General features: G+C 39.2%; 1 protein-coding gene, 1 non-coding gene and 1 pseudogene across 2 annotated transcripts; 1 reads left to right on the top strand and 2 right to left on the bottom strand.

The window, feature by feature from the left end:
• Positions 1-18,143: 18,143 nt before the first annotated feature.
• LOC148702703 (uncharacterized) lies at positions 18,144-19,601 on the top strand. Its single transcript, XM_088702100.2, has one exon. The coding sequence runs from the start codon at positions 18,144-18,146 to the stop codon at positions 19,599-19,601; it is 1,458 nt and encodes a 485-aa protein (XP_088558226.2).
• Positions 19,602-19,606: 5 nt separating this feature from the next.
• On the bottom strand, positions 19,607-23,571 carry LOC103720932 (pentatricopeptide repeat-containing protein At1g73710 pseudogene; annotated as a pseudogene).
• A 2,893-nt stretch (positions 23,572-26,464) lies between these two features.
• Positions 26,465-26,571, bottom strand: LOC149752997 (small nucleolar RNA R71). Its single transcript, XR_016396333.1, has one exon. It is a non-coding gene; the product is annotated as a small nucleolar RNA R71 (small nucleolar RNA).
• Between the last annotated feature and the right edge of the window lie 537 nt (positions 26,572-27,108).

The following is a 27,108-nucleotide window of genomic DNA, read 5'->3' as shown; positions in this document are numbered from 1 at the left end:
TAAAGGTGGACATAATACAACATCCTCTGATGATGATGATACAAACACTACTGAAGAGTGAATACTGGTTCACTGAATCACTGATGATTAGTAAGACTTCTTAATTTTTTATAATTGTACATTTTTATTGTATTCTGGAGGTCAGACCAAGGTCCAAACCTCGGCCCTTTCTTATTGTATTCTGGAGGTCAGACCAAGGTCCAAACCTCCCTTCATATACCATTTTGATTTAAATTAATAAACTGGTAGGGGTCTATGCCAAACCCCCCACCATTAAGGTGGCTTTATATTAATAAATCCTTAGTTTTCAATATGTATTAATTTATTAAAAAAATTTTGAAGCATTAATTTTTATGGAGACGGGCTGTGCCTGGCCCGGCCCAGGCCCGCGGGCCAGCCCGGCCCAGGCCCTTATGGGCCGTGCCGGGCTGGCCCGCGGGCCAAGAGCGGGCCGTGCCGGCCCAGGCCCGAAGCGGGCCGTGCCGGGCTCGGCCCGCGGGCCAGAAACCCGTGACCCAGCACGGCCCCCTTAATTGGGCCGTGCCAGGCACGGCCCGGTACTGTAGCTAGCGGGCCGTGCCCGGGCCATGCCGGGCCGTGGGCGGCCTGGCCCAGTGCCCAACTCTAGTCATAAAGCCCATGAAATATGCAAGCACTTTCTAGATAAAAAAATAATATCATCAAATCTTCTAAAATAATTAGTTAAATACTTTGCTACCAAAATCTAATATAAACATAGTGTTGGCCCCTCCTTTTCCGTCCCATTTCGAGTGAGCTAGGAAACTCGACAAGCTAATAGAGGGTCACAAGATCTGATAACTTGATGATACACGCACAAGCATGCTGCCGATGCTGGATCGGCTGGAAGGATGATCATCCAAGAGAGGATAATGAGTAGCACAGGTCCTGGTGCCTTAATTATCGAGAACTTTCATCACCGCGACATGATAATTCGAAGGAGATAGGTCTCAATAGGAATGTAGCGTGAGGCTATCGTGAAAAGGTTATAGTGCGGGGGCTATGACAAGGGTGTAATGCAGAGCTATAGTGAGAGGTGTAGCATGGAGATATAGTAAGGGATGTAGCATGGAGCTATAGGCCATCGTGCATAGGGGACTAGAGACTAGTGAGATGCCATGCACACGCACGGGACTTGAGGCTAGTGGGTGAAGCCGTCGTGCAGAAGGGTATCGGGTCAGTGGGCTGTTGTACACACGAGGCTCAAGGCTGGTGGTTCAAAACTAAGTTCCTTGAGTTCTACAAATTGGTTTTCATGATTCTTGGTCCTATAAAGTCATCTTGATGAAAGACTGAAAACTTTAAGTTGTTTATGCATACCATCAATCGTGAAGAGATTAATTAATGAAATTAAATTTCATCCTTCAACCCTAATTAAAATATTTTTGAATAAAATTCAATTTTAATATTTTAGTTCTTTAATCCCAGTATTATCTTACTCTGAAATCTCATGTAAGAATATTGGATCATCATACCAAGAATTAAAATACCACAAACATATTATTTATTGATTTAGATATAATGAAAACGGACGATTCTTCACCTCTCTATCCTACTTTATATTGTCATACAATCGGATAGACAACTCTCTGACTTATATAGATAAGCTTAAATTAGAGTTGGACTAGGGTGGGAGAAGAAACCAGGTCCCAATAAGGTAATAATCTAGTTATTAGATTCTTCTAATAAGGTATCTAAATAACCAATAACTTGACTCTGCACCTCCATATCATGTTCTCATATATTAGAATATCAAGAACACCGAGAAGGACCATGGCCTAATAACTTATCAAAGACAATTTTTATTTGGGTTAATACCAATCTAAATCACTTTCAACCCTTTTTTCGCATACAATACGTGATATGCATGGCAGCCCACATAGTTTTATAAAAAATCTTACATGCCATACCACAGTGTGTTATACAAGTACGCATTCAATGTCTTCCTTACAGTAAGGGTAAATGGAACAGTAGAGTTGATCATGATTTGGTAGAACCTTGTCGCCAAGAAAACTTTTGCAAGGTAATCTTTGCCAAGCCACTTCCCACTACAAGAATTGCACCTGTGCTATCCTAGCTAGCTTCCAAATCCAGCTTAAATCAACTTTGTTTATGCTTTGTTCTGAGCTCGGCCTTCTAGGGTCGGCCTTCTGACCTAGGGAAGACCGAATTCATAGGTTTTTACATTACATGTAGTAGGCATCAGGATCAAAAAAATATTATTTATCCAAGAATCCTGAAAATCCTTGATACTCTGACATTACCCAGATTCGTAATGAAGCCTTCCTTGATAGCATTACCCCCTTCACATATTGCTTTTCAAATTGCAGCAGCTCTTCTAATGGAAGTTTAGTTTGATTAGAGAACCTCGAACTTGTATTTGGATTGAATTACTCGACATCAAAAGTTGTTAGGATTGAACACTACGTATCCTGCTGCCTTCCACATTAGAACAAACCACCTAGATCTGATATCATGAACTCGAATTCCACCTTTAAAATTTACCCTAAATTAATATTCAATACATATTCTTCCAGTGGTTAGAAGAATTACCCTAAATCAGTACATATGGATTCCTTCGTAGGAGTTCTATGTACCATATCTCAAAATTTTGCCCACTAAGAGTTGCAGGTCTGAATGAGATCATCTTTCTTATTGGTCGACTTATTTGCTTAGATTTATATGCCATTGATTGATCCCTAAAACGGAGAATTAATGCAAGATGAGATCTTCTTAGGCCGCATAAAGACTATGTGCATGGTGACATGAGCTTGGGTTGTACTCTGGTCTTTGCAAGTCTTTTTTCTTTTGATTTTGCCTTTGTAGCTTAGTAAGCATTACCAGCCCTATGTCCTTATTTCTAAGTTATCTAATTATCAAGGCCTATTGATCATTTTTTTTCCGATCTCTTGGGATATCTATTTACTTTTTAGTCACATAGGTGGTATATAAAATGGTTACCTAGCATTTTTAAAACATGCAAACTCTTAGGTCTGCAAATGAGTCGGGCAGTGTCGGGGTCAAGTATGACCCAGACCCAAGCTTAAATATTTGGCTTAGGATCATATTTGCAGCTCAAACCAAGAATCTTGCTATTCTTTTATAGCTAAAATATAATAATTTATAATCAAATATAAATCACTAAAATAATTTAAATAAACTAAAAAGAGCCGACTTAAGCTTGAATTTTGGACCTAATGTTGGACCCAGACCCAATCCAATAGAAGATCAGGGTTGGATCGGGTCTGGTCGATTACTAAAATTTTTAACTTAATGGGTCATTCGGATTGGATTGAGTCCATGTATAACTCGGTCCCAACCCAAAAAATTTGGATTCGGGTCGGATCCAGTTCGGATCAGAACATTGGAAGCCATTATAGAAATTACAAAGTAGAAAAATAAATTATATACAATAAAACAAACAAATCATCACGATAAAAACTGTGTTTTTCTTTTTCCTTTTTTTCTTCAATTTCTAAGAGTGATAGACCCTTGTTGTGTTGCCCATACTCGTGCGAGCTGGGCTGGCAGGGACGAACCCGAAGCCACTTGTGTTTGGGCTTCCTAAGGGATTTGATCAATGTACTCTTAGATCACCATTTTCTCTGGATTTCATTGCTCCAGATCGATCTCCCACTAAGACATTCCCCATCTCGGCTCTCCCCCTCCCGCTCAGATGGGGAGCTTGAACCGGAGCTAGATCCCCTTTTCTACTGCCGGTGGCGGGCCCTACCACCACAACCAACCCATCCATCTCTTCATGAGGGCCTACCAGATTGGCGCCCTCGCCCTAGCCTAGTCCTCACCACCTTCCTCCTCACCTGCACCTTTGACAGCCTCTCCTGTCCCCTCCCTTCCCTTGCTCCCCTCTCCACTGGTTGCTCCATTGCCTCCCTCTTTGACCACATCGGCGCCCTCCCCTAGCCCGACTAGGGCTACAGCTTTAGCCTCACCTCAAGATCTACATCTATGAGAAACACAACGAAATCCAAGGTTCCAACGAGAAATCGAAATCAAGGAGCAAAGGCATTTAGAAATCTAAGGTTCATACCATCTTGTGTGGAAATGTAGTTGACTTAGCCATAGCTGAGGGAGTGCCCAGTGGTGGAATCGCGGTAGAGTCGGACGGATGTCAGCGCCCCGATAAAGGAGAAGAGCTCGAAGGTGTGCACGCTCGTCACTGTCCCGTGGAGGTCCCTAATGTAAAGCGCCGGCACTGAGGCCATGCATCTCGAAAAATGAAATGGGTCCAATTTTAGAACCCAACCCGTCCTATGGGTCCTCCAAAATAGGTCGGGTTGGGTCACGGGTCAACCTAACCCATTTGTAGCCTTAAGATTTATATGACTCGATTTTTTGGGTCAGCGAGATCGGGTCGACTTGAGCCCATTTCTTGTTGCTCCAAATTACACTAGGATAATATATGCCATGGGACGGGTTGATATACAAGCTACATTAGGTGGGTTAAAAAAAATACAAGATCCAGACCCGCCTCAAAATTTTGGTTAGGTCCGAGTTTTAACCTGAGCCAATCCATAAGTTTCCAAATATCGGTAAGGCTAGGTATAATCAAGTCGGAACTAGGTCGATCATAGGTTAACCCAACTCAATTGTAGCCCTACTTGTTCTTTAAAGATGCAAATTTCTCTTTAATAGCTGTTCTTCAAATCAAAAAAAGTTTAAAGGCTTGACCATTTATCTCTTTGGACTTTTATTTATTTGTTGCCTCTTCAGGTACGAGGATTGGAAATCCTAGTAGTGATCCTCTGAAGACATAGGGAGGTAACAAGCCATCCAACGGGCGAGGAAAAGAATATCCAAGTGAGGAGGAGATCGAAAGGATAATTTCCGAACTCTTACAACATGGTAAAAACGGAAGATGGCAGTAGGATTGGGAATAACACTAAATCTGATCAACAAGTTGAGTCAAGGGCTCAATCCCAAGTCAGAAAATAGAGATAGAGAGATAGAGTCACCCAATAATAGAGAAAGACCAGCATGAAATATATTTACTCTCCTATTTTGGTTTTTTTTTTTTTTTTTTAATAAACTTATAGCAGGAGCTGCAGGACTTTCTCTCTTAAAGGGAGTCGTTCTTTTCCTAAGCGCTTCTGGTTTTCCCTTTCCTAAAACGAATCGACTTTATAAGGATACTTTCATGTCTACGTCAGATCGTATCTCATCCTACGATCTGAGATTGCCCAGAATCCTCATCTCGTCAATCGCAACCATCCATCCGTCCACGTAACAACCAGGCAAAGAATGGAAAGAAATTTATTCCAGTCATGACAACAAACGATGCATCCTGCGAAGCCAATGTATTCTCCTTTCCATCGTCTCTTCTCTGCTATCTTGTAAAGGGAGTTTTATCGTAGAGAGAACGAGAGAATACTTTGTAGAAGGAGTTTTATCGTAGAGAGAGCGAGAGAAGGAGAAGAAGATGGATTGGGATTTGATGGAGTGGATGATGGAGTTGCAGAGAAGTCATGCTGTCGAGAACGCTGCTGCTGATAACGTCCCCAACAAAGTTTGTAGTACGGATGGTAAGGTGGGACAAGGGCTGGTGGAAGAACATCAAATAGTGAAGAGTACGGATGGAAGCCAGGAGCTGAAGGAAGCGGGGGAGGAGACGACCGGAAAGGCGGGAAGAGGGCTGGTGGAGGAACTTCAAGCAGAGAAGGTGATGACGGACGAGCAGGAGGAAGAGCTTCGAAGGCAGATCAGTGTCTTCCACGCCATCAGAGAGAGCCTTCTGGAGTCATACAAGAGAATTGCTTCCGAGTATCTCTCCCTACATGGTTTGGTTCTCGCTCTTTCTTCTTTTTATTATATTATAAGTCTGGTTTTAGATTGTCATGTAGCAACTGTTTCAAAACGTCGGACTTTGTGAAGGTTTTTTTATTAGAATTTTTTTTGGGCTTATGGTTTACAATTTATTTTGGTCAGCGGATGATGGATTTTTTTCGGCGCACAGATTCTCTATGGTGTGCGGTTTGCATCATAGAGCCTGCTCAATAGTCTCCATTAAAAGATGGACAGCCAACAAATAATTCATCTTTATGTGTCATATATATTATGTCTTGTTTGACGGTTATGGGATCTCCAGTGCAAACAACGTACAGCTAAGAATCTTGGGTTTTTTTTGGGAGTAATCTTGGATTTTTATTTTTGATCCATTGCATCGGTGGTTCTACTTGGTGGATTAGAGTATTTATTTAGCTGTTGCTATCTGATTGAATATTTTTCTGTTATTATTATTTTGCGAGTTCACATGCCACTTATATAATATGTTATTACTCTACAATTAAAGCCCTGCAGTTGTATAAAACAGTGTTCTCGGATATTTGTGTTTCTTTTTGTCTTTTTAACAATCGGACATAAATGTCTAGTTCAAGTTATTTATTTATCTTTTTGACATATTTTGTAAATTTCAGGATGCATTTTCTATGCAAGAGGTCTATTTTGATGGTGATCTTTATCGAAAAAAAAGAAGTTTAATAAAGTATTATAGTTTGGTGATGTAATTATCTGACAAAAATAATTTTTGCCATGAAAAAATTACTAAATCTAATAGTATGGCGAGAGCTAATTTTCATCATCAAAATTATATTTTTGTTAATAAATTTTTTTATCATCAAAATTTTATTAACCTATATTTTTTTTAGTGCATCTATTATATCTAAAAAAAACTCTAAGAATACAAGAAAACTTATATGCTCCACAAAGCAGAGTAAGCTAGACTTTCTATGAAATTCTATTATGGCCGAGGTTTTCAAATAACGTTATAACCATTTCAATGGCCATATGAGTTTCCAAAGCCCTGGGATGCAACAGCAAGTAATAGCCTTTTTTTCTTTATTATGGCGGTAAATAATCTTAACAGAGGAGTCCATTATTTGGGGATCATTGTTCACAACCTTGCTTTGCATGATAATTATTTCACTATTCATGGATAACAAGATTCAGGTTTTTTGCTTTTTAAATGTTCTTTACATTGAAAATCTTGAAATAAAAAATCAGCATCCTCTCTGTCTAAAACAAAAAAGAGAGCATGCTGATTGAAGACTACTGATAATGCATCTCTTTCACAATAGTTTTAGTCGGTTCTGGGTGAAGAATGCGGTTCAAAACTCTCATCCAAGGATCTATGGGAGTTTTTTTTACTTAGCTTCTGAGGATTATTGAGAAACCAAATTACTGGGGAGTTGCATCATGATAAATATCTAGGGATGACAGGTTCTGGGTGATCACATACCTAACAGTCTTATGTCTCTGCTATCTTTTATCTATCTCTTTAATAGCTGTTATTAATATCAAAAAAAAAAACTTTCAAAGCCTGATCATTTATCTCTTTGGACTTCTATTTACTTTAAGGTACGAGGATTGAAAATCCAAGTACGGATCCTTTGAAGACAACTGAAGGCTATAAGGGATCCAATAGGAAGCAGCGATGGAGTGCAACCCCAATGCAAAGGCTGATTCTTGACAAAATTTATCATTCGGGAAAAGTATCTCCAAACAAGGAAGAGATCAGATGGATTACTTCTGAACTCTCACAACATGGTGAAATTACTGAGTCTAATGTCTACAATTGGTTCCAGAATAGAAAGACACGTGAGAAACGGAAGAGGGTAGATGAATTGGTACATAAGATCAAATTTGAAGTTGAGCCAGGGGCTGAATCCTCCAATGGGAAGAAAATCCGGTTGGAGAAAATAGATTTTGACAACAAACAGTATCTCAGTACTGATGCCCATTTCTTTCAAACCTCAGAAGTCAACTATGAGATGCATTCCATAAACCAAGAGTTTGATATAGCACAGGACATGAATCCGTCAATTGACAATTTAAGTTCTTATGATCCTAGCCAAATTCCTGTCATTGAGAAAACTCAAGCAAATCCAAGTAGTAATGATGCCCATTTCCTTCAAACCTCCCAAGTCAACTCTGAGATGCATTCCATAAACCAAGAGTTTGATATAGCACAGGACACGAATCCATCCATTGACAATTTAAGTTCTTATGATCCTAGCCAAATTCCTGTCATTGAGAAAACTCAAGCAAATCCAAGTAGTAATGATGCCCATTTCTTTCAAACTTCAGAAGTCAACTCTGAGATGCATTTCATAAACCAAGAGTTTGATATAGCACAGGACATGAATCCATCAATTGACAATTTAAGTTCTTATGATCCTAGCCAAATTCCTGCCATTGAGAAAACTCAAGCAAATCCAAGTATGTTGTCTTACTTCAATAAGCTTTTACAATTTCATTGAACCGGCATTTTATGTGGCTAATCAGGCTTCTGAACTTGACTTGAGGAATACAGGTAACGACTACTTGATGGACGACTTGCAAATACTAGCGGAGCTTGATTCCTTCGACCAGCTGATGAGTAATTTGGATCCAGAACTTTGGTTTTAGTGCTTCTCTATATTTTTGTTTTAGTTGATTTCTAATCAACTGATGTCAGGATGATGCTTAGGTTACAATTGGGATACTTTTTTATTTTGCACTTGATATTTGTTTTAATTTTATTTCGGATGATAGTGAAGAGCAGTTTACTCAGTCATAACAAGAATTAAAGATTTCTTTCTAGTATCTCAAATTGTGCAGCATTCATTGTGTGAAATTAAAGCTACTTTTTTTCTTCTCTTTTTTGTATGAAGAAATGAAAACAACCTTCTTACACTACAAAAAAAAAACCTTTTGAGCTTGATTCAATATCAGAGTATTGATGTTAAGCCTAGTAGATACCGGACCTTTGCCTGCAGTCATTTTTTTTTTTTTTAAAGAACCATGCCTTCATTTTTTAACAATGACAGGAGAAATGTCTCGGTAAAGACTTCCTCAACCATGCCAAAAGATCCCCCGCTGACCCACGGATATCCAACCATCTCTAGCAGTCAATCTTTGTTTCTCCAATAGATTTTAGAATCTCTGAAGCACCACAAAAAAGAGAACATCAATCGAGAAATAGATATATCAGACGCAAACTCCCACAATAATAGAAGCAGAATAAGGTCCCATTGGGCTTAAGTCTCGGCAGACGCCTAGTCGGAAAGAACGGCCCGAACACAGTCGCGACCCAAAGCAAAACTAAAGAGCCCAGCGCTCTAACAACGAACATCGAACACCCATGAGAACCTGCAAGACAGACGACGACGACAACAACAACCAAAAAACTCTCACAAAATAAGCCTGACACCATATCATATTCAAAGATACAAAAGAATATTAAGGACATCTTTGGTGTTTCATTTACTTTGTGAGAAGTAGGAGTTTGAACCGAAGTTTTCTGGCTTTTTCTTCTTATAGAAGTATGTTAGACAATTTTTTCAATTCCATTGTTACGCCTTCAATCCGAGATTGCGAGCTGGAGGTCGCCGCAACTACCGTAAAGTTATAGAAAATTCTCTTCACAAGCATGCAAGGTATCTCACCACGAAATCATAAGCAAGCAGTGGAATAAATTTAAGTAATTAATATTCAAAATTTAATTTAAATAAATAGGATCCAATTTTAATATGTCATAGAACCAATAATATTTAAAAGGTTTTATCGTCAAATCCTCATCTGAATTGAAGATATCAAATTCGGCCTCTAGTCACTCCCAATCATATCCTTGTGCCATCTTAGTTCTCAAATTTGAAAAAATACAGTGAGATATAGAATAATGAGCTAGACAGGCCAGTAAACAATGAACACCTTGACCAAATTAATTAGATAATAAATTAAATAATTATTTATAGAAAATAAGAATATAGAATTCATCAATTCAAAATAAAATTCTAACATGCAGCATTCTCAAAATATTACGCATGTCAAATTCAAATTTCATTCATAAATATAAATTTCTTCAAATTATCAAACTTATCTCATTAACTATGAGCTATGACCATATCTTTTCTATGATAGGGTCATAATACTGTGTATCTTCTTGCGGTATGTTGCGCATCATCTTGTAACAAAATTCTTCAGGACTGTATATTTGATAGCGATATGTCGTACATCTTTTTGCGACATAAACCTTAATTTTAAGACAAATCAAGTGCTAACATATTACCCCCTATTGGTGGGGTCATTAACATAATCACACTAAGGGTTCAAAACAATCATATAGTTCATATCTCTATTCAACAAAAATATGAAAAATCATATGATATCGACATTAATCAAACGAGTTCAATATTTGCCGATAAATTTAGAAATATAGTCACATTACTTACCTTAGATGCAAAAAAATCATACGAAAAATTATACAAAATATGGTCATATTACAAAAATATGAAAAATCATACGATATCGAAATCAATCAAATGAGTTCAATATTTCCGACCATACATCATCATAATATTTCAAAATAAAGCATATTCGGTAATAAAATATCATTCATCAAATTTGTGCATCATGAATAGTATAATTCAGATTTACTAATATAATAATCCCATAATTTGCCAATAAATTTAGAAATATGGTCACATTACTTACCTTAGATGCAAAACTAAACTAAAGATCCAATTAATTTTGAGAATTCCTTTAAGAACCTAAAACTCTGGTGAGCACTCAACTGAAATCTTCGACGAGTACTATGATCCAAGATCGTTGGACACCAAGAGAAGAAGAAAAAAGGAATCGATGGTGTTCTAGCTATGGTGATCGGCAAAATCTATCAACGATGAGGTAAAAGAGGATGTGGGGATTTTAAAATAGCCATTGGAAGCCAATTTTTCTAGTTCCAATAGAAAATCGAGATGGAGAAGTTCTTCTCCTACTCCAAATCAAACAAGACTCTATCCTCTCTTTCTTCCATGTCATATATCAACTCTTTCATCTAGACCGGTTAAGTGGACTAAGCGTAGTTCTTTATTAGTTTGACTAGGTAGGAATGACAATTTATGACCCGACCTATTAACCCGACCCGCGAACGACCCAGTTTGGATTTGACATAAACAGGTTTAAGTTGTAAATAGGTCAACTCATCTAAACTTATTTATTAAATGGATTGGATTCAGATTTAAACTTTTGACCCATTTAATCTGTTTTGACCCGTTTAATAATTAGGTCGGGCTATGACCCTTCCTATTTAACTTGTTTAAAATATGTTTGAAACCTTCTTAACCTATTTCTGACCTGTTTAACCCACTTACCCTATTTAAATCAATTTAACCTATTTAAAATCCGTTTAACCTGTTTAATAAATGAATTATATGGCTCGGGACAGATTAACTATTTAATAAATAGATCGGATTAAAATTTGAAATTCTGACCTATTTAATAAATAAGTTGGATTTCAGTTGATGAATTTTTGGCCCGATCCGCTTCCAACCCGACCCGTATTCAACCCGACCCAATTGCCAACCCCCCGAGTTATATCCTTGTCTTTGAAAAAGTGCACTTTTGCTTTAAAAGTCACCTGACACTTCTTTTACATGATAGCAGCAGTCCCACAAAAGCCACTCCCTAGGACTAAGCTTTACCCACTACCACCCGAAAGAAAGAAAAAAAAAATCCATAGAGCAAACTACAAGCTTTTTTTATTTTTTATTTTTTATTTTTTTTGACCTGTAAGTCTAGTGAAGTTGTTCCTTCAAAGGAAAAAAGAAAAAAAGAGTCAATTGAAGTTGAATTCTATGAAAGCTTGCACTTGTTGACCACAACACAACAATATCATAGTTTGTCAGAAGCATCACAGTTAATTCAGCAAGCAATCTCAAATTCAGTTGAAACTTCATCTCAAGTAATTTGTTTACTCCTTAGAAAGTCCAGGTATAAGGATGAGAAGGATAAGCATTGCATCTACCAACCTGTATTGATGGTGATAAATATACAGGGGACGGCACTGGACAACAAATGATCGATAATTTAACTTCTTATATGATTTGCCAGAACAGCCTCTAGTCCCAACTCTAGTCACTGGTCAGAGAGCATCATGTAAAGCTTAATCTCAAAACAAACACACTCATGCAACTGGGTTAAAATATTACATTCTTCATATAACCAAATACATTTTTTTTTATTTTTTATTCTTTATATTTTATGAAGGCCTGGAGTACAAATTTTGCTTCTTAAAAATCTTCTCTTCTTCCAAAGGTCAATGTGTTTGTTGCAAGGTGGCGGCAATCCATCCACTGATACAGGCTGAACCATGATCATTTATAGTGTGATTGCATGTAGCATATACATGCATGCTGATGCAGCTTAGATGAAACTGGCATGCGTGGTTCTCCTTGTGTTGCTAACTTATAGTGTGATTGCATGTAGCATATACATGCCAATACTTTATTTGTAGTCTAATGGTGCTCTTGCTAGAGAATTGAAAAATTTTCATATATTTCACTCGTTTTGGCCTCCTGCCACCGATCCCAATCCTTTGAGGTGGACTACCTCCCGGATCTGCAAGACAACATGCAAGAGTGGGAGTTCACTAAATTAGCTCCAATTGGGTCCTCTGATGCTTAAGGTAGAAACAATTTTCTATGAAAATGAAGAAGGAGAAAAAAAAAAACAAATAGATAGTATCTTCGTTAGTTGAAGTGATTTTTTGTTACCTTTTTCCAGAGGGCCTTTGAACTTATTTATAGCCGGAGTCTTAAATCTTTTGAGATCATATCCCAACAAACTTAGAGTTGTATGGGGACAAACTATTGACGTAACATAATAACTTTGGAGACGTATTGCAACAACCTAGCATGTGGTAGAATTGTACATAGCATTGAGGCGAAAGGACTAAGCTACTTCTTTTGCAGAGAGGGTTCTGCTTGGCTCAGGTTAGTAGCCAAGGACATTAAGTTGAGCTGAGAGACGTCAACCTCAAAGGTAGGCCACTTCTAGTTTGCTCGGCCTGGCCTTTAGGTTAGCCCGAGAAGGCGCCATAGAACATTTTGATGAATTTCTAGAAGTGCTTAGACTATCACATGAGTCATGAGCTAGATGAATTTTATTTTGCCATGTCACCATGTTTGTGAAATACCACATCATGGCCAGCTTTTTAGTCATGACAGCATATTCAGAAAAGATGAAAAATTTTCATATACTACGTTCATTTTGGCCCCTTGCCACCGATCCCAATATGTTGAGGTGGACTACCTCTATGGATCTACAAGACAATAAACAAGAGTGGGCGTACACCAAATTAGTTCTGACAAGGCCCTCTGATGCTAAAATCTGAAAGAATTTTCTATGAGAATGCAGAAGGAGAAAAAGAAACAAATAGATATAATCTAACCTAGTTAAGGTGATTTTTCCGTTACCTTTTTCTGAAGGGCCTTTGGACTTATTTATAGCTGGGTCTTAAATCTTCTGAGATCATGTCCCAACAACATTAGGAGACTAGAGCCAAACCAACTTACCCATAAGTAGTCAGTCAGGAACAGAAACCGCTGGTAAGAATTCTACAATGGCTTTATAGAAGCATCATTAGTCCGTATAGCAGGAGCAAAGAACTATGTGAATTTCTGAAAAAGTATGTGCTTAGAAAACAGTGTTATCATTTTGTTAGACACTGAATCTATAAGTGATATACAAATAATGCCTACACACACCAATGTATTTATGAAAAGGCATACATTTAGTGCCAGAAAATGCTCTCACTCGCAAATAAAAGGCTATGTCACAGCAAAAGAGCTCCTTGGCACATGAATTGAGATAAGTCATGGGTCTTAACAAAAACTACAAACCGGAGAGTCTGAGAAAATTGATTTTACAAGCTCACAATTTCAAACTTATTTTAACCACAAAATACCTCAACATCATCAGCCCTTTTTTTTGAAAAATAAAAAGAGAGCAAGGACATGCTGCAAAATGAAGCACATAATCAAAATAATTTAGTGGCAACAAAATTACCAAAACATTTAAAGAGCCATGGAAATATTTGTAAATGCATGATTATTTGAGTGGAATGAAGTTGTACAAAAGAAAGGATGCAGTTCTTGATTATTGAATTTACTGATGTCAGAAGCATGATCAAATGACCACCTTTCCATATCAACATTCATCAATATTTGCAGATGAAAATGATTGTTCAGTTTTCCAATGAAGATTTAGAAAATAAAATGGTTCACTTCCACTCAGTAACGAGTGGAGTTATCTTAGCAATATATAGGATTGGGAATAAGAATAACCTCAGAAGGATGACAGCAAAACACCCTGGAATATTATCCTCAAATCCTGATGTTCGATCAGCCAGGATGGCTATTCCCAGTTTCTGTATGTTTGTATAAAGTGCAAAAGAGAAACTTGTAACAAGTTCCTTTTTTCACTTTGCAAATGGCGTTCTCATAACTCTTGCAAAAGTGTACTCAAGACTGCCTCCTGACCAATATTCTCATGGTCCGTAGGTGAAGTTTCAAAAAAAAAAGAAAAAACGATTTTGAGTTTGCCATAGCTGCACCATTTATAAAAATCTTTCAACGACCTATGGTAACGGATCATCATATGCTGCAGCAAAAAGAAGTAAATTAAAAGAATAAAATAGAATCTCATGTTTTGACTTCAACATGCATGCACAAAATGCTTTCTACAGTGAAAACAGTCAAAAATGATCTCAAAGACAAACATCTATTTTGGAAAAAACAAGAAACTGCTAAATTTACTTGGATTTCCACGGACATGCTAGAGGGGAAACATGCATGCATTTTTGACTTGCATTATTTTTAACTAAAATACTGTTATTTTAATAGATAAATAATCAGTAACATGTATTAAAAGCTTAAAAGCCTATAGCACCTTACAAGCAATTTTCCTTTGGACTTGCACCCACAGTATGCCAGGGGTTTTCCTTTAAAAATAATTACATAAACACTTCAATATAAAAGAATAATAATTAAATGGAAAATGATCATACGATACTGCAGTTTCCCAAATAATATAAATAACATTGCATCCAAGATATATAAAGATTTCAGAAAATAAAGTTCAACTGTTAGACAACAATAAATTAGACAAAGCTACCAAAAGCGTTACTTATTCTGATACATGTTCTAGCATTATACAATTGTAGGAAAAAGAAAAGATGAAGAACCTGCCACACAAATTATCTGTACAATACACTGTCATACCACAAGTTCAAGAGTATCAAGAACCATAATTTCACATGCTGGTGCCAATCGCTGTGCCAGTCACTAGACCGAACACATGCCATGTATGCCAAAATGTAAAAAAGAAAAAATAATAACCTTTCTATTACAAAACATCAGAAGTTTTCTGTGATGACCAATGCTGGATGCACTTGCCCGTACTTGAAAGTCAAAACCTTGTTAACAATATTCTGATATCCGTAGTTCAATATATCTTAGATTAAATATCAGGCATATCTAACAAATCTGGTTTCAATTGAGATAAGATTGTTTATGATAAATGACCCAATAACTTGTTTCTCCTGAAGACCAGATTGCTGATATTCTGAGGAAAGAGTACCAGGATGCACTTGACATCAACTATAAAACAAGCACTGCTTCACAGAATCAGCTTGAGGAGTCTTAAGTACATGATGTCATCCGGTTTATAACTTTCTGCTTATTAATGTGCTTTAATGAAGAGGATAAAGCAAACCTTTTGTGATACCTGATTCATATGATAATTAGAATGGGTTGCTCTTCAAAGTTCAGACAAATATCTAATTAAAGAAAATTTCCCCCTTCTCTCAATCCACTTTTCTCTCGATATTTCTAAATCCACTATCCTGAAACTGTTCATAATTATTTCTTTAATTCAATAGCAAAACAACATACGTTAAGCTTAACAAAAAAGTGTTGATAAATTGATGAAGCTTGAGACTCAGCTTTAGTGAAACAGTGTCGTGAGTTCTTGCCACTGATGTCCTATATACCCATGAATTTTTTTTCACTATGTGAGATGCTTTCCAAATTTTACAGTCTGTAACCAGCAACTGTAGTATTTGAATAGATAATCACCAACAATCCTTTTCTGAAAATACCATCCAGCCACATTTAGCTGCTGATTCGTTTTTGCTTTTTTCCTTTCATGATGTTCAGAAAAGTGGAAGAGAAAAAGTAATGCTTATTGGTGCAGTTGTTCCACAAAATATTTCTATTTTATTTGGTGACATTTTCTGGAATAACTTTTGGCTATGATTGGTTCTGTCCATAACAGAAAAGGAGGCCTGGCTTTAAGCCTGAAATAGCTTACAAAAAAAGCTTCTCCTTGGAATAGTTATACTGGCATAAGATGTTGGCCGGCATAACAATTCCTTGCTTATGCGTGTTATGAAAGGCTGTTTGGCAGGTTCCAAATCTTATGCCTGCTACGTTTTGAAACTAAATTCTGCCTAGGTAAAATGCTGCATGATGCAACAGAAGATTATTTTAGAAGCCAGCAGAATTTTGGAAGGTTCTCAAATACTACGGTTTATGCTGTTTTAGTACAAAGATATTTGACGAAGCCTAGCAGACTGGAAAGAAAGCAATGAACAATGAAATTAATAAGTTGAGAATGAGGAAACATCTAATAACTGAACATTTGCATTCAAGTGCAGATGGCTAGATGCCAGAAAAAACAATAATTGATCCCAAAAGTTTTATATGGATCCTCTAAAATCGATGAAAATAAAAAAACCCAGGAAACAGTCTAAATTAAGGAACGAAAAATTTCTTACAATTTCAGTTAATCTTAAAATACAAAAGTTTGAGAACATATTAGATAAACTCAATGCATTGGCCAATTTCAATCTGTTACAATACCAAAAATTTGGACAAGCACGTATCACATCAAAGAAACATCATTTAGAAAACAAATTGCAACAAGCTGATCAAAAGTGAATTACATAGAAATCGTGCGATGTATTTATGGAATCTCTGAAAGGGATAGGAAGAAAAGGTAAAAGGGAAAACCTTATGATCCATTAAATATTAAACAGTATTTCTGTATCAAACAAATATATTAAACAGTATTTCACTTTCTTTTTAACTTTCTCAGCGCAATGCAATAAATTCTTCTTCAACAGATGAAGTGAGCCATTATCGCCCTATTAGTCTCTGCACTACCCTCTACAAGATCATAGCCAAAATCTTGGTGAGGAGAGTGAGAGGGGTATTGGTTGAGTTGATTAGTCCTGAGCAGGGGGCCTTCATTGGGGGCCGGTGTATCTCTGATAACACTTTAATAGCCCAAGAGTTTATGTGTGATCTCAGGCAGGCCTCACGTAGGAGGGGGTTGATGGGTATCAAGTTGGACATGGAGAGAGCTTATGATAGACTGGACTGGGGCTTTGTGGCACACTCCTTGGAGATATTTGGGTTTCATCAGCAGTGGATTAAATGGGTGCTGAGTTGCACCAGGGATCCCTCCTTTGCTATTGTGGTGAACAGTACGCCTACGAGGTTTTTTGAGGCATCAGTGGATCTGCGGCGGGGTTGCCCGCTGTCACCCTACTATTCATTCTCTGCTCGGATGCCCTATCCTGAGCCCTCCGATATGCCGTTGAAACCCACACTCTGGAGCCCTACATACCGAGGACAGGTACCTTCCAATTGTCCCATCTATTGTTTGCTGATGATTGTTTCTTGATGGCTTTTGCGAGCAGGAGGTCGACACAGACACTCCGGAGGATAATTGTTGAGTACTGTAGTGCATCCAATCAGCGGGTCAACTTGGCCACGGCCATTTGCTACAGCCCAAAGATCGATGCTCAGGTGAAGGCCACCATCACAGAGATCTTGGGGATTGAGGAGCAGGCAGGCACCATGAGGTATCTAGGGATTCCCATCACTGGTCGGCGACTGCGCAAGGTAGACTGCTCTGGGGTGGAGTAGAGTTTCCGATAGAGATTGGCGGGGTGGCAGGCGAGTACCCTATCCATGATGGGCAGGTCACCTTGGTCAGGTCAGTTTTGAGCTCTATGCCCCTGTACATGCTTTCGAATACCATGGTTCCGATTGCTTGCTTGAGGCAATTGGAGCAATTGATTCGGAGATTTGTTTGGGACGACCGAGCACGTGGGGGCGGTACTCACATGCTTGCTTGGGAGGTCCTATGTCAGCCGACTAGCAGCAGGGGACTGGGCATCCATTCTCTTATTACTAGGCGGGAAGCTTTGGCAGCGAGGCATGTGGTCAGATTTCTACTGGAGCCGGAGGGGCTGTGGAGCAGATTGATGAGAGCAAAGTATGGGGAGCGGGTGTGTTGGAGACTCATTCCGACCAGATCGTCAGTGCTCTTACATCTGGCGGAAGATGTGTGCTCGAGCTCCTCAGGTTTTTCCTTGCATCTCCTGGGTTGTGGGGGACAGAAGCAACATTGATGTTGTCGAGGATAGTTGTTTGGCAGGATTGTCGCTATCCAGATGGCCCACCATTTTTGACTCGGGTGCAACGGCCGGAAGCAGAGTTAGCGACTTATTTGTTCCAGGAGAGTCTAGATGGGATGCTGATCGGATCCATCTCCTCTTCGGCGACGATCTAGCTAAGAGGGTGTTGGCTACAGCCCTGCCCATGGAGGGGTCGGCGGACATGAGGGTGTGGAGATCGACTGGGAGGGCGAGAGTTACAGTCCGTGATCTCCAAACGATAGTGGACCTAGGGCCTACACGACAGCTGGAGGGTCGTTGGATTTGGCGACTAGGAGTCCACCCACGTGTGGCTTTTTTTCTGTGGAGGGTGGCATGGGGCATTCTCCCTCCCAGAGGGATCTTGGCTGGGAGGGGGATTCCGGTACCGGCTGACTGTGAGGGATGCCCTAGGAAGGAGAAGGCCATCAGTCACATCCTCTTTACGTGCTCACGGGCGCTTCAGGTGTGGGGCCTCGTATTGACCCACCGGCTGACATTCACCTCCACTAAGATCTTTCTGAGCCAGTTGAGGGACTCAGCTCGGAGATTTGACACGATGGATAGGGCAGCAGTATGGGCTTATATGGCATATCATATTTGGCTGGACAGGAATGCGAGGATCTTCAAGGGAAGGAGGTTTTATCCAAGATCAGTGGTTGGTAGGGCTCTTGCACATGCAGCTGAGTTGGCGAGCACGGCAGCTGACATTACACCTGGAAATGACAGGAAAATCTGGGGTTCCTCTTTAGCTCTTTCAGCGCTTAGGTATGCGATGATACCGATGGTATCCTGGGAACCCCCACCTCCTGGATTTCTCAAGATGAATTTTGATAGCAGTGTGTCGGCCGGTGGTAGCAGATGTGGCATGGATTTTGTGATCCGAGACCATGATTCTAGATTGATCATGGCCGGAGGTCGGCGTACTTTTGACGGGTCAGTTCCTGTGGCAGAGCTGCACGCAGCATGGAAGGGTCTCAACTATGCTAGAGCACACTTGGGTGCTCGACGGATACTCTTAGAGGGCGACTCATCCACAGTGGTCGACTGGATTTGGTGCAGACAGGCTAGGCCGGATCTGCACCCACTACTCCGAGACATTTGGAGCATGGTGGAGGAGTTAGATGTATTTCGGGCTTCGCATATTTTTCGGAAGGCGAACAGTGCTGCGGACTGGGTCGTCTCCTATGCAGCCCATCATTCTGGATATGTATTCAGGGGTACTTGCGATCGTGTGCCACAGGCATTAGATCGTGTTTTGTCTTATGATTGCTCTAGGCTCTCTCACCGACGTGTGTAGTGAGAAGCCGATTTCACCAAAAAAAAAAAGAAAAAAAAAAGAAAAAAACCTTGGAATATCAATGTATAATGCACAACCAGCACTGCAGTTATTTCCAAATGTAAAACTAAATCCCAATCCAATATCCTCTAGCTCATTGAAGCTATTAACATTCACGCCATACAAATGTTTTGTTTTGACTCCAGCGAGTCAGTATGTAACTGCCATATGTCTCTCCCATATTATTGATATCATGTTACCTACATAACTAATCGATAGTGAATATGAATTACTAGCTATACAATATAATAGTTTATAAAAAGAGCAATGAACAGGATTTTAATTCATGTTGGTATTATATAAGATCACTAATGAAGAAAAGTGGTGGAAAATTAAGAGAGAATAAGCATTCGCAACAGAGATTGATATCAATACAATAAGAAGAAAAACAACTACGTTTGTTACAGAAAGTATAAGATAACATTAACAAATAAGCCACAGATAGGAATAAATGACAAATGACAATTCAGAAGGTCAACTGCAGACAGATGAAATGCAGCTTCTGGCTTAACTTTTTTATCTTAATCAGAACCAAGCCTCAAAGCATCTATTGGATTTAATTTTGTGGATTACGCATTGTTTATCTGAATTTATATCCTCCACTGGAGAGCTACTTGCTTCTTCAAGTTCCCTATCACTAATAAAACCCTGGAGAAAGCAGTATAATACAAGAATAAGAACAAGAGAAAGATCTAAGGTTTTATCAAAGGATTGACTCAGAAATTGCAGAAATCTCATAACTTGAGAAGAAAAGCAATACGGATTAATATAATAGCTAAAAAACTTAAATACAGATCAAGCCTTTTTCCACTTCATAGATGGTCAAGGTAAGATGACCATAATGCATTACAAGATTTTAATGGCATATTGCTTTAAAATATCACAATATTTGTGAATTTACTGTAACCCTAACATTCCACTGTAGTGTTTACATATTAAGTATATAAGCAATTAATCATCATCATTTTCTGAATCATCATTCTTTTTCGTATAAATGCTAAATCTCATCTCTTGTTCAACCATTTCTGCAAGATCATGCTTGCCAGCATCCTCATAGGCATTTATAAGAGCCTTGTAAAGAGATTCATTAGGTTCAATCTCCCCGTATTTCAGTAGGCCATAAATGTGCCTTAATCCTTCAACCATTCCTTCCTTCTCATAACAATGAACCAAAAATATGTAAGTAACAAGGTCTGGTTTCAGTCCATCATCTTGCATTCTCATAAACAGATTCAAGGCTTTATCAACCTCCCCTGAGACACCATATGCATAAATTGCAACATTATATGCAAAGAAGTCGAGAGCAACCTCAGCACTCACAAAGGCATCACAGGATTCCAGTGCAAACGCATGCAATCCTACCACTGAGAACATGGAGGTAATTATTGCCTGCCTTGCATAAGGTCTTCCCTCATTGTACGATGACTCTAGCTGCGAAACTGCCTCAGATGGGATACCTCCTTTCTTTAACATGGTAATTAGTGTTTTGAATGTAGAGGCATCAGGTAATATTCTTTGTGCCAACATCTGTTGTAACAGTTCAGCACATTCTTCTAGCTTCCCATTGACCACATAGAAAGCCATGACACTGTTAATATGAAGCACAGTCAGTAAGTAACCCTGACTTCTGCACTTCCTGAGCAACATCACTTGCCTCATCTAGCATGCCCATGCTCTTGTAAAGATACATCATTGTAACATATGAAACACCATCAGCCTGACCATTTCTTCTCAAGCCGTCAAAGATCAATTTTGCTTCACTCACCATCCCAAGACCTGCATAAAGATTGGTCATGCAATTTGAGGCAATTATATCTGGACTGCCTTTCATGTTCTTCACCTTTGCATACAGCTCCTGAGCTTTTGTCCAGCAGCTGATCTTACTATAAGCCTTAATTAGAGATATAAGGACTATCAGATTAACATTAAGTCCAGATTCGTCCATCAAATTATAATAGTGAAGTGCTTCATCAACTTTCCCAGCCTCTGCAAATGCATCTATCAATGAGCCATAGACAATTTCATTTGGTTCAATGCCTGATATCTTCATTTCATGGTAGATCTCAATGGCTTCAGAAAACAAACTTTTCCTTGAATAACTTGCAATGACGGTAGAAAAGGTCTCTCATTCTACCCAATCGTTCCCTTGCTCTTTCCAGCAAATCACCACTAGAAAGCATTTGAATGAGTGAGTTATATGTGTATTCATCCGGCCAAGTCCCACAACTTCTCATGTTCGCAAAAACAGAGAGAGCTTTATCATATAGTTTTGCCCTACCATAAGCTTTTATCATCACATTGTACTCCACTATATCCCTTTTAAACCCTATTTCTCTTTTCCCAAAGAAGACATCCTCAGCCTCCTTCCACAAGCCCTTATCAGCAATAAGCATCCATAATGGCAGCGTAATTCTTGGAAGAAATCCCTCCACCACTACAATACTTTTCAAAAAACACATTCGCATTGTCAAGCAACCCTTCATTAATGTACATCTTCATAACAACAGGCATCGACTGCTCATTTACATGAAGGCCTAATTCTAATTCCATCATTTCATCGATTACATTCTCTACTTCTTGAACTATCTTCTGCTTGCACAACACCTGCAATATTATTCTATGGCTCATAACATCCTGGCAAAGACCGGTCTCCCTAATCTTATTATAATACTTCAACACAGCCTCAGTATTTCCCAATGAAGCGTACATTGACATAAATATGTTGAATGTTTTAGTATCAGGAAGAACTCTTCTATCTTCCATTTTATCAAGCAATGACTCGGCCTCGAGCAAATGCCCATGTGACCCACAAATATTTATCATGGTATTAAAGGTGATCGTATCAGGAGCAATACCTGACCTCAACATCTCAGAGAAAGCATCCGAAGCATCCTTAAGCCTCCCCGCCTTGCCAAACAAATCGATCAAAGTACTGTACGTAGATGCAAGCCTCGGCTTTCTGGGACCCTCCTCCAGAGCAGCGGCAACCTTAGAGACGGGGGCTCGCCCTCCGGATTTGAAGAGCTCGGTGAATCAAGACAATCCAATTCGACTCTGCCATCACGCCATCTCTTGAAAAACCTCTCCTCCTGATCAAACTGGCCGGAATCCTTCAAAATCCTTACGACGGTATTCATGCTAACCTCGTCAGGGCAAATTCCCCTAGCTTTCATGTGCTTGAGCCATAAAAGAGCCTCCTTTACAAGGCCCGCCTTCCCGTAGGAATCGATGAGGGTGGCATAGGTGTTGTTGGTGGGCAAGACGCCATCTTTGGCCATGTCAATCCAGCAGAGCCTCAGCTCGTCCCACCGCTGAACCCGGCCGAGTGTCCGAAGCACGACGTTGTAGTAAATCGGGTTCGCAAGGTAGTCTCTTTGGGACCTCATCCGCCGGAATACACGAAGCGCTCGGCGCCAGTCCCTCTGCCGCTTGAGATCGACGGTCTGCTCCTTGGGGGAGAGATGGCCGACGAGAGAATCGAGGGCTTCGCCATCAAAGTCCTCGATGGGTTCGGATTCGAGGGATCGGAGGGTGGAGTGGAGGGAGCCGGCGACGGGTGTTTTCTGTGCCTGGCGAGGGGGGAGGGAGCGAGGGGGCTTAAACCCTAGAGAAACCCTGTTGGGTTTGAAAGGAGGGGGAGAGGGAGGGAGAGGAGGGAGCAATAGGTTAAACGGTAGTGGTGGGGGGTGGAGATAGCTGCCGGGCGTGGTGGTGCTCCAGTGCAGCAGCGGTGAAGGCTCATCTTTGGCGGAGGAAGGGAAGGTGGAGGCTTGCTCCGAGGCGCGGGTTTGTATCTGCCGAAGAAAGATCGTATCCTCCGTGATTTTGCAGAAAGATCGTATCGTGCTCCCTAACGCATGCATTAAAAAATAAAAATTAATTAAAATAACCCACAAGTCAGCGACGCCTCCCCTTTAGATATGTATGGTCCGAGACTAAAAACCTAAAAATAGTATGGAGCAGCGGTCTAGAGCAAACACCACATCCTTAACTCCAAATCCACTCGATCATTATGGTCAAATCATCTTCGAGAAGGATCCGATCTGCATCCACCACACGCCTCGTATAGGTGATACTCTTATGTTGAAGATTCGCTCGGCACCGACTACCGACATGTCGAAGATTCGCCAGCCTCCCACTACTAACAATCGGACATCATGGTCTCTGATGACATTCCACACCACTAGTGCCCCCTCCCTTGGCAACACTGACGTCGAAATTCACCTTTTTCACTTTTATTGGTGGTCAAAAACATGGAAGGGAGGCTTGGAGGCTGCATCATCTAAAAGCATGTTTAGATTATTAACTGGTCAAACCGAATCGATATAAATAAAGTAGCTGCAATTGAAAATAGAATGAAAATTTTTATATTTTATATTACTAATATTATTGTTTTATAAATTTTACATGCAGAATGTTACCCTATTTTGTATTTTTATAAATCCTAAATATGTATCCTCTTGAGTCTCTTTTTATTAATTTTTAATAAATATTAGACTAAATTACAAAAAAGTCCTAGAGATTTTAATAAATATTAGAATAAATTACAAAATAATTCTTGACATTTCTATTTATTATAATTATATTAAATAATTTGTAAAATCGATACTTACATCTAAGTAAATTAATAGCGTCGGTCAAACTGTTTAGGTAACGTGAAAAATTGAGAGTAATCACTTCTCTAATCTCTAAGCAGTAACTCAATCCCTTTTCCCTCTTATTTTATTATCCCTTGTTGCCCTAAGATTAGGGTTTCTTCTTCAAAGAGAAGGATGAGGAGGAACCCCCCTTTGTCATCATTTTTGGCCCGCTGTCCTCCTTTGCCCATGCCCTCGACCACATCTTCTTGCTAACTAGCCACCTCATCATGGCGAAACATGAGGATCCTAACTCCTTATCCATCTTTCACGATTGCAATGATTAGGAAGCTAAGTTCATCCATGCGTCTATGGCCAACAAGACAATGTCTAATATCTTACGTTGCCCTTCATTCCTCCCATCATCCAGTCCTTCTTCCCTCTCAGTGGCATGCTTGACTGCAACGGCCACTTCAAGTAGTTTCCTTTTTTTTCAAGTGACCAAACTGGCTAATGGATGGGACTCCGCCAACAGATCCATGGCACATTCACATGAGATGGAAAGGATGCCATCATGCCAACACCCTTCCGTCTCATTTGTTTTCCACCTTATCTACCATACAAGATTCATCACATTGGAGGTTTGATTTGGGAATAGGAAGCAAGAATACAAAGGTAAGTACTTGTAAGTACCTTTTGTAATTGTTTTAATTAAGAAAAAGTTGAGAAAGCTTGAGGCATCATCCGAAGCTTAAGTGAGTACTGAGCTCAAGCCTAGAAAGTAGGCCTAAAGGCCGGAGCTAATTAAATTTAGTTATACTTTGGATTAAGTTTGGCCCAAACTTAACTCATGAACAGATGTCAATGTTTGTGTCTATATGTGTGGGAGAGAGGGGGCTTAAACCCTAGAGAAACCCTGTTGAGTTTGAGAGGAGGCGGAGAGGGAGGGGAGAAAGAGGTTAAACGGTGGTGGTGGTGGTGGTGGGTGGAGATGGCTGTCGAGCATGGTGGTGCTCCGGTGCAGCTGATGAGAGTACAAAAGTGAAATCTTCATATTATCTTAATTAGTATTATAGTTAATTTTTATTAATAAAATTAATTAATTAATGTTTTATTTGTGTTTGAGTGAAATTAATCCAAGAGACCCAGTAACTCTGGATTTGAGCCCAAAGCCTGGCATTCCGAGCTCAACAAATCCTCAGCGTCTCATCTGAGCCTCAAGTCGCCCGTCATCCGCATGCAATCCATATCACTGTAACCACATGTTTCAGCTAGCACAAATGCCCGCATCGTGGAGCTTCTTAGCATCATCAAAACTGTCCATGTGGCTCTCCAAGCATCATGGTATCTCCTCCAAGGGACCTAAGCCAAACCGGCTCTTCAATTCAAGCCACATCTCATTCATGGTTTCGGATTCCCTATTTCAAGAACATTCAGCTGCATTCCATTCTTCCCATCATTCATCTATACTCAAACATCAAAACAAATTTCATGCATCCACGTCAAACCAGTTAGGAGCTGTCTAGAAATTTTTAGGAAAACATTAGAAATAAGGGTGTTATGCTTTGATACTGTTTGATTGTGAATAATTTTAGTAGCAGGGTGTCAATATTCATAGCTTTAGGTAATATTCATACTCATCCAAAACTTTAATATATATATATATATATAAATATATATATATACAAAATAAATAAATAAATAATAATAATTAAAAAAAAAGTCGACTGGTTAATTGGTCAGTATATGCGGTTGTGGCAAAGAGATAAAACGAATAGATTATTTCGAGTTGAATCAAAAGATAAAAAATTAATTGTTCAAAATTCAAATAATCAAATGGAAGATAATGGTAGTAATCAGGGAGATAATGAATTTCAAGATGACTTACCTATTAGAACGCTTCGTGATTATCTACAACCCACTAGGACCAGTACCCCATCCTGTATGGTTATTCCTACTGCTGCGGGAGCTTTTGACATGAAACCAGGAATAATCCAATTACTTCCAAAGTTTCATGGACTTGATTCTGAAAGTCCCTATTTGCATCTGAAAGAATTTGATGAAGTATGTTCAACATTTCATTTCAATGATGTCACTGAAGAGGTAGTTAAGCTTAAGTTATTTCCTTTTTCTTTAAAGGAAAAAGCTAAGTCATGGTTACACTCCTTAAGGCCTAGGACCATAGCTACCTGGCAAGAAATGACAAGAGAATTTTTAAAGAAATTCTTCCCAACACATAAAACAAACACACTTAGAAGAAATATCATGAACTTTGCACAAAAAGATGGAGAAACATTTTTTCAGTGTTGGGAAAGATTTAAGGACCTTCTACTTGCTTGCCCACTTCATGGATATGAAATTTGGAGGGTCATTAGTTTCTTTTATGATGGTTTGTCCTCCAATATGAGACAATTTGTAGAAATGATGTGTAATGGTGAATTCATAAGTAAGGAACCAAATGAAGCTTGGGATTATTTTGATCTTTTAGCAGAAAATGCACAAGCTTGGGATACAACAGATAAAAATGAAAAATCAAAAATAGCACCTAATGCAAAAGGAGGAATATATCTTATTAAAGATGATAATGATGTCAATGTAAAAATTGCTAATCTGACTAGGAAGGTTGAAGCCATGGAATTAAGCAAAGCCAATATAGGAAAAGCACAAACTATTGTTGAAAGTATATGTGGAATTTGTGAGAGTAATGCACATGTAACCAAGGATTGTCCTACAATCCCTGCTTTTCAAGAAGTGTTGCATGATCAAGCAAATTTCACTAATACTTATAAAAGACCATTTCCAGAAACATATAATCCTAGTTGGTGAAACCATCCTAACTTTAGCTGGAGACATGGACCCACTGCCAATGAATCTCAAGGAAATTCTGTTCC

The sequence above is a fragment of the Phoenix dactylifera genome, chromosome 8 (genome assembly GCF_051530095.1).
Source record: "Phoenix dactylifera cultivar Ajwa chromosome 8, Ajwa_hap1_PhDact_Kaust_v1.1, whole genome shotgun sequence".
Classification (NCBI taxonomy): domain Eukaryota; kingdom Viridiplantae; phylum Streptophyta; class Magnoliopsida; order Arecales; family Arecaceae; genus Phoenix; species Phoenix dactylifera.
This window is presented reverse-complemented; position numbering and strand designations above follow the sequence as displayed.